We start from the raw sequence: 9028 nt of genomic DNA on the forward strand, positions 1-9028 counted from the left end.
CAAATAATGTTGACACAAACACTATATTTATTTACTTAATATTGAAATGACCTTATAATAATAATAAAAATAAAAAACTACTAACTAAAACTATAGTGAGATACATCATTTTCATTGTCCCTCAAAGCTTCTTTATAAATTTACCCTGTCTTGGTAGGAAGGTGAGTTTTTAACTTGCTCGAAGGCCAGATCTTGGACCCAATGACCTAAACATTCAGTTTAGGATTTATGCACAATTGTCACAATTTGGGAGGTATAGGCCCCGAATAAATGTGACACAGCTTGCTTTTTTTACTATTTTAAAAGTAACAGTTCAGAAAACATGTGGTCATGATTAGCCTTGAGGAGAAAAAATCATTCTATTTAGACTCATGATACTTCTAAATTACTCCGTGAGCTGCAAATATATTTCTGAAATGAAATAAGTATAAGAAAATTTAAATTGATGCCTTTGCTTGCCTGTTAAAAAATGACAATGTGAAAATAGTAATTTTCACTTAAAAAAAAATCTGATCTATGCCTTTACTTGCTAAAGATGTTTGAAGAATAGGTAGCATCTATTTTCTTATACGACATCAGCAAGGCAATCACCACGAGTAAGGGTTTGCTCATTTTACATATTGTAGTAAAGTTATGATTACCTCTGATCATGGGAATTGGATTTACAAAGGGAAAATGAATCTTAAGATCATTCTTAATCTAATGCTTCAGTCTTTTCTGTCATCACTGCTTTACTCAAAGAAGCTCACAAATAGAAAATGCAATTGATTTATAAGTATATTCATTTTCCTCAGAACTAGATGGAAGCCTTGGCAAAAGTAAAGTGACCAAACTAGTGGCAGTAAGCAGCGGGGAAGAAGCAGCCAATCTCAGAAATAACTGGTGCAAGGAAATTTAAGTAATCTGCGATGTTGGTTACTAAAATTGCCATGCATTAGATCCTAGCAAATTTTGAAGGTCAGCCATCTCCTGCATGAAGCCTTCTCTCTCACGATGCAGGTGTAACTGTTTCACTCTTGATCATCCAAAACACTATCATTATCATCATATTTGTGACAAAACTATACAGAGGTATATAAGGGAAAATATAACAATCATGCCATTCTTTCTAATTTTACCTTCCTGACAAGTGTGACGTCTTTCCACAGTTTCTCAGTGCTAATACATATTTATCTTCGTATATTATTAGTATTATTATTTTACCAGAATGGGCTCAGACCATGCATACCACCCCGAAACTTGATTTTTGCACTTAACAGTATGGATATTCTTCCAGTTGAATATCAAATAACCCCAACTCAATATTTTCAACAGCTGCAAAATATTCCATAATTTAGATAAAAACAATATATCCAACCATAAATCAACTTTTCCAATTTTATGATATTCCCCAAAATTGTTGTATTAAAGATTCTTACATGTACTTTTATTTTTCTGTAGAACAGATTCTCTCAAGTGAGACTGGTACGTCAAATTTTAATAAGTTTTACTAGATTGTTCAAGAACAAAAAATTCATATTCATACAAACAGGTTTTGAGAGTACACACCATAGGGCACAATATCCCAAAGCACACTGGGTGTTTTCATTCATTTTAATTTTGCTAATTACATGGGTAAAAAATGGTGTTGCATTATTGTTTTAGATTACATTTCCATGACTGTTAAAGAGGCTAAATGTTTTTTCATGAGCTTTACTGTCCATTTCAAGTTATGTTTCTGTAAATGGTCTGTTCATATAGTTTATTTTCCTATTAAATTGTTTGTCTTTTTTTTTTAAAATCAAAATATAGGTGTTCTTTGTATGTTAAGGTCTGTTATTCATATATACTGAAATATTTTTCTTTTGACTTTGCTTATATTGATTTTAGCTATATAAAACTTACAATTTCTCATGTAGTCAGCTGCGTCTATATGTTTCTTTATGATGTCTGCATTTTTTGACTTGAAAAGATCTATTACACCACTAGATTATTTTAAAATTATGGAAAAATCTAAAACCTGTGAATTGGGACGAGTGGTGAATGAGGAAATAAAACAATTTAGTGAGATTATTATTTATTTTATATATAATACTGGAAATCAGTGTAATGATGACTATTTGGGATGAGACTGTAACCGTGAAAGGAATGGAAAAGCCAAGTAGAAATGCAAATTAAGTGAAATGGAGCTAAAGGGATGAAGAAGACACTGTGCAAGTGGGACACATGAGATGGGGGGGAAAAAGATGAGCTATTACAAAGAAAAATCTATGATAAATGTAAAATAAAATAAAAGGAATAAAACAGATAATGTTCTTTGTCACAGTAATGTAGAAAAGCTAAATTTCATTATCAAGAGTCAGAGACTGTCAGATTTTGTTTTTTTAAAAAAAATCCACCTGTAAGTTATTTGTGAAAATGTACATAAAACAAAGGAACAAAGACATAAAAAAATGAAGAGATTAGAAAATATATACTGGAGAGTTTCCAACCATGAGCAGATATGGTAATATTATATCAAATAAAGTGGAATTCAAGGCCCAAAACTTTGTCTCAGGGGATTAGAGCTAAAAAAGCAGTCAGGATTTCAGGGGTTAAGATTCTGGAGTAAAAGGAAGAGCAAACGCCAAGGCATTTACCAATTCGTTAGAGGGACAGACTGAGAGGCTGAGTAGCTAAAGAGTTAGCAGCAGTCTTAACGGTGCTGAAGAGACAACAATTGGAATTCAGAGCTCTCCAAAATGGAGAACACTTCAGGCTTTCATGTTAGGTCATGAAGTTCCAGAATAGACCCTAGGTGTAAGGGTAAACTGAAAAAAACAAAAAACAAAAAACAGTGTTTACAAAACACAGCCTAAAATAAACTCAGTCCCTGACCGGAATAAGCGGACCCATTCTAATTGCCTGTTAAAGCTGAAAGACTCCTCTCTGAAGAAAAAGAACAGCAGCAGAGTATCCACATTTTTTTTACATAATGTTCAGTATTCAATTAAAAAAAAAATTACTAAACATACTGACTGACAGAACCAAGAGGGAAAATGACCCCAGAAAATAGCAATCCCCGGGTAACTCAGATATCCAGATACCTGCGACTAATATTTAAGAAAACAGATGAAAACATGGGGAAATATTTAAAAGAACTGGGATCTATAAAAAGAATCAAGTGGAAATTCTAAAACTAATTGAAACTCCGTCTTTGACAGTCTGTCTCAGTGGTCCTGAACACTGGCTATATCTAAGAATCACCCGGACCTACTATGGACCTACTATGCTCCCCAGGGCTTCTTATGTGCAGCTGGGACTGAGAACCACTATCCTTCATTCTCTTGCTCCTAGTAGAATGAGTTCAAGATTGCACAGGCCCAGAAACCAAAAAAATATTTTGAGAGCAAAAACTATTTCCTAAGGAAGGAAGTATATTTAGCTGTATATTTAGCTCCCCAGGGCTTGGTGCTGAGAGTGTAAAGTCCTAACCCTGTTGCTAGTTGGAGGTGACACAGCAAGCCACAAAACCTCTCTGCTCTGCTTCCCTAATCCATCAAATAAGCACAAGATCTTTTCTCTCTCTCAGTCTGGAAAATAGATAAAACTTTTCAAAATTTTGAAAATCATAGAAAAGCAACTTGTGTTTCCATCATAACTGAACAAAATCTTTGCTGTGCTAAGGTGGGCCCTGCACAGGTAATCTCCCTTTTTGAATCCCAATTTCTTCACTATAGAATGGAGCTACCTACATCCAGATTACATCTTAAGCAGCAAGGCAAACAATAGGAACTGAAATACAAGATAACGTATCATGTTTACTATTATTAATTTGCATTTTTATTACAAAGCTGTGGGTAAACTCACTCCAGTCCTTGATGCAAATCTGCCATCAATCCCATAGTCTCCCATGTTAGTAGATACTGATATCCGCACAGCCGTTAGCAGTCATGGCATTTCTGCCTGCAAAGCTTTGCAACTTTAAAACAAATTGCAAAGAATCTTTGGTTACCAACCAAGCCTTCTGAGGTGACAAGTACAATTGACTTAGCTGCCTGGGAACCACCCCTTTAGCTTCTATTATTTGGGCTTTCCTTTTTGTTAGGTGTATGACAGAAGATCAATACTGGCTGCAGGTGAATGTGTGTAATCAACCTCAGTGAAGTGGGTTGAAATCCTCTGGTGTGTGGTGTCATAAAAGGAGGAAGGGTTGTAGAGGCCCTGGGCAGGCTAAAACACTATTAGCAAGTCCTGTCACCTTCCTTTGTCCTCATCTTTTCCTTCTAAGTCACAGTACCTGCTACCTTCTCTACCGTCAGAAATTTCGTATTCTCCAGTATGGGGCTCTGTATTCTTATACTGACTACAAGGCCAGAGACTATAAACATTGAGGTCTCTGGGAAACTCAAGATTTCGAGTAATGAATGTGAAAGTGTGAGATGGGGAAAAAGTTTTCAGTGGTGGCTACAGAACAGTTATTCCTGATTTTGACAATTGGTGTATACTTTCTTATTTGTGCAAAGCAATACAAATTTATGTTATCAGTCAGTGATATGAATAGATTTTTCTTTCCTAAAGCAAATCTGATCATTACTAAGTTGTAACATACCTTGCAACAAACAAAACGATAGATTCAGGATGTCAGTTTTCAGTGCCACAAAGCAGAACGAGTCTTGAAAGGCATGAACTGTCATTTCAAACAGACCACTTACCTACTGATATGGTCCAGACAGCAATTATTTTCAGAAATGCTTTAGTCCTGGAATTGAAGCGGCTGTGATGAATGGGGTTCTGGATAGCAACATAGCGGTCCAGCGAGATGGCGCAGAGGTGCATGATGGAGGCCGTGGAGAAGAGCACATCCAGGTAAATCCAGACTGCGCAGAGCTTGCTAGGCAGAGGCCACCGGTAACCTACAATGCAGAAGCTTAGTGTCAGTAAACAGCCTCGTGCTGCTTTTGGTGTGTGGATTATACGCTGCTGCAACAGTTTCCATCCCGGGGAAAGGCACAAGTGGCAGCAAAGGGGAATTTAAGATATTTTCAATACTTCAAAAAAGCCTGATAGAAACTGTAGTTAACTACTGTAAGATTTCATTGGCTGATGAACACAGGTTTGAAAATTTCTTTTGGCTGGAATTATGCCAGTGTGTTAGGGTAAACTCAGGTTCTCTTTGGGGAACTTTTTCTTTCTTTCTTTCTTTCTCTTTCTTTCTTTCTTTCTCTCTTTCTTTCTTTCTTTCTTTCTTTCTTTCTTTCTTTCTTTCTTTCTTTCCTTCCTTCCTTCCTTCCTTCCTTCCTTCCTTACTTTCTTTTTCTTTCTCTCCCTCCTTCCCTCTCTTTCTTTTTCTAGCTTTCTTAAATTACTTAGATCATAAGTTACGATGTGTTTTGGGGTCCTCTGCTGAAGCATCTCATAGTGTACTGTTGTTACTTATTCACATACCTTTTACACATTCTAGGTTCCCTGAGATAAGGCCCAGTCCTTAGTCATTATTGTAACTGCTCAGATTTACCCTGTGATGGCATTTGGTAGTCTCTCAATACATGCTATTGGTGTAAATGAATAACTGATTAAAAATCTAGATTGCGTTCTTTCTTTTCTCTTTCTTTCTTTCTTTCTTTTCTCTTTCTTTCTTTTCTTTCTCTTTCTTTCTTTCTTTCTCTCTTTCTTTCTTTCTTTCTTTCTTTCTTTCCTTCCTTCCTTCCTTCCTTCCTTCCTTCCTTCCTTCCTTCCTTTCTTTTTCTTTCTCTCCCTCCTTCCCTCTCTTTCTTTTTCTAGCTTTCTTAAATTACTTAGATCATAAGTTACGATGTGTTTTGGGGTCCTCTGCTGAAGCATCTCATAGTGTACTGTTGTTACTTATTCACATACCTTTTACACATTCTAGGTTCCCTGAGATAAGGCCCAGTCCTTAGTCATTATTGTAACTGCTCAGATTTACCCTGTGATGGCATTTGGTAGTCTCTCAATACATGCTATTGGTGTAAATGAATAAATGATTAAAAATCTAGATTGAGAATATGTCTTTACTTATAAAAATGAAAAATAATTACCTAATAATGCTTTGGGGATTAAACTCAAATTTAGGGGGTGTGTGTTGGGGGAGGGGCAAAGGGAAGACAATGGTGAAGAAAAGCATGATGTTCTTGTCCTGAGAATTGTTTCAGCCTGGTGGTTCTCAAATGTTAGTGAGCATCATAATCTCCTTGGTGGCTTCTTAAAATGGGTCTGCTGGACCCCACGTCTGGAGGTTTTGATTCTGTCTGCCTTCAGTGAGGAATTTGCATTTCCAAGTTCTCCAGGCGGTGCTAATGTGCTGGCCAGGGACCCCGCTTTGGCAACGGCTGCTTAGGATAGTGGTTCTCACTCTTGGCTGCACATTAGAATCAGCTGGGGAGCTTTGGCGAAGTCCTGAGGCCCAGGGGGATGGACAGAGTCGGGTCCCAAACATGTAAAGCTCTCCAGCGGTTTCCACTGGGAGAATCTCTGAAGGAAGTCATCTGTTATATTAGGAAGATAGGTATGCCTTATGGACATAAGCAAAGGGCCCTGTTTTTGTTTGGTTTTTGAAGGGGACTAAATGGTTATATAAACCTTAATTAGTTTTGGTAACGGTCTGAGCAATGGTGTTAGATCTGTGTGCACGTGAGAAGCAAAATTATAAAGACCGCCTTTTCTTCACAATAATCCTTTTTCTTCACAAAACTGAACGAACTCTCCGTTAGCAAACAAACTCTACTAAAATGCCACCACGAGTAAATAAAGGTTGCAGGATAGAAGCTTAACTTAGTGCCTTTCACTCTGATTATTTGCAAAGAGCTTGAGCTAAAACTAGAGACTTTCTTCAGCTGTGCCCCGGGGGACGGAGGCGGGTAAGAAGCCATGCTCTGCCTGGTCGGAACTGATGTTGGCTCTTAGAGGAGTTTTCTCTGTAAGGAGGCAGCCACAGGCCTTTGTCTGGGTTTCCGCAGTGGGGATAAGGAAGGAGTATTGCCTCGCCAGTCCGGGGAGGGATTCAGCTGGGGAGCAGGGACCGGCTGTGCGCGGAGAGGCTGCCGCCAGGGGGCGCGTCCCTGCTTTCTAACCCAGCTAGCTGGTGCCTGCCCGGCACCTGCCGCCTGGGGTCATCCCCACCCTTGCTCCGCGGTTTATGTTCCCTGACAGGCCTTGTGAGCGTCATCCCCGACTCCTGGAGTTTGCCTTTGAGCAGGGTGGGGTTTTAGGAAGCGAAGACCTCTCCAGAAAGTCTGGGAAATGACAGGCAATTTAATGAAATCATCTGGGTGTGACATTTGAGAAGTTGAGCGAGGAAGGGGCGGGGGGCGGGGGGACTGGTTTTGCAAAGAGCATTACTGACCCTGTGCAGCAAATCGGCGCCTGCTCTGCATTTCTCATCTTTCCTCTTCCCAATTCTCAGGGTTCGGTTGGTATTTATTTATTTATTTTTTAGCCCCTAAGACTTGGCCAGAAAATCCCCTTTTAAAGACAGCGCTCATAACCTGTTACTAGTTCTGGGTGACTGCTGATGTGCCTGTGTCAGCAGTCTCGATATTCTCTCTCTTTCTTTAAAAGGACAAATCTGGGTGTATTACTCATAATTTGGAAAGAATATCACATTCTGCTCCCAGCTGAAGTCGCCCCAGTGTTTGCTGACTTGCTGAGAGATTTGACTCTTTCAAAACTCTGCTGAGAAGAAAGCATGATTAATCTCTTCCCATTTGTTTTCCACCCTCCTCTACACCAGACTGGAGGAATTTCCGCATGTGCATTTCTAAAGAATTGAGGGTGTAATTCAAAGTCACACTTCCCAATTAGCTTCTCTGGGCAGGGAACAATTAAAACTGGAGTAATTCGCTTATTCTAATGGGGACTGCATATTTTAACATTTAACGCACCACACCGCTAAAGTTTTCTCAGCAAACGTTCTAAAGTAATTGGGAAGGTTTTCCCATTCTATTAGAAGTGCTGAAAACTGTATAACAAAAAGAAAACTGTTCTGTCCTGAAGGCTGGAATATTTGGGAATATGGAGTGAAAATCAAGATAAGTTATTGCTTTATGACCGTATTGAGGGCATTTATAATCATTTCTACGTAAAATGTACATGTTTCAAAGCACAAAATTCTCTAATGATCACAGATAATAGGTTGCCTGTTTTTTTATGTGAAACCCCATTTTAAGAGTAAAGTTTAAGTAACTAGTGTAACATGGTAGACACTTGTCTATTAACAAAGCTTTGTCTTTGTCCCCTGAGCCCCCGCTCATCTGCAAATGACATGCACATGCTCTTTATTACTAGTGGGTATATTTGGGAAACTAACACCACTCACCATATAGGATGGTTAGCATGGACACGGGCATGACAAGGAAACCCAGCAGCATATCAGCTATGGCAAGTGACATCAGGAAATAGTTGGTGGCGTTCTGCAGCTTTTTCTCTAGAGACACTGCCATGATGACGAGTATGTTTCCAGCAATGGTTAGAATAATCACTACAGCTGTCAACAAAGCAGACCAGTTTTTTTCCTGGAGATGAAGTAAGGAGAAGCATGGTGGTGAGAGACAGCCCTCACAGGAAAGGTTGGTTCTATTTTCTGAGTCCACTGTCCAGTTAAATGCATCCGAAGTGTTAGCTTCTCTGGAGTTAAAGTCGTTATTGTAGAGCCTTGTGTCATCATTTACTTGCATTAAGGAGTTCGTACTTGAACTCAAAGAAATGTTTTCTTCACAAAGAACATCCATTTCTAAGCCAGAATTTGTAGCAGATGAAGTGTCGAAAAACTAACAAGTTATAGGTTCTGCTCACCATCCATCTTTATGTCCCCACACTCTGTCACACTGAAGCTGGTGTACCTGCTGGGCTCCTTCAGTTGGCTTTTTTCTCTCATTATTATAATAGTAGTTAAAGAACTGCAGTGGCTCTTTATATTTCTTTCCTTCACAATTTTAGTAGAGTCCTCTCTTAGGTTTCATTTTTTTTTTTCCAAAGCAAGGTCAAAAAGCAGAATGAACTTTTAGCATAGAGGGTGCAGAGTTTTGAGCATTCGAGGAGAAAAATGTGATCC

General features: G+C 38.7%; 1 protein-coding gene across 1 annotated transcript in view; it reads right to left on the bottom strand.

The window, feature by feature from the left end:
• Positions 1-8784, bottom strand: part of HTR2A (5-hydroxytryptamine receptor 2A) — a 62358-nt gene extending 53574 nt beyond the window's left edge. The window contains exons 1-2 of the mRNA XM_006916436.1: positions 8294-8784; positions 4674-4874 (exon numbers count right to left, since the gene is read on the bottom strand). Coding sequence (XP_006916498.1) covers positions 4674-4874; positions 8294-8705 — 613 coding nt within the window. The 5' untranslated portion in view covers positions 8706-8784. The remainder of the gene's footprint in view (positions 1-4673; positions 4875-8293) is intronic.
• Between the last annotated feature and the right edge of the window lie 244 nt (positions 8785-9028).

This window comes from Pteropus alecto, unplaced genomic scaffold, assembly GCF_000325575.1.
Source record: "Pteropus alecto unplaced genomic scaffold, ASM32557v1 scaffold24, whole genome shotgun sequence".
NCBI lineage: Eukaryota > Metazoa > Chordata > Mammalia > Chiroptera > Pteropodidae > Pteropus > Pteropus alecto.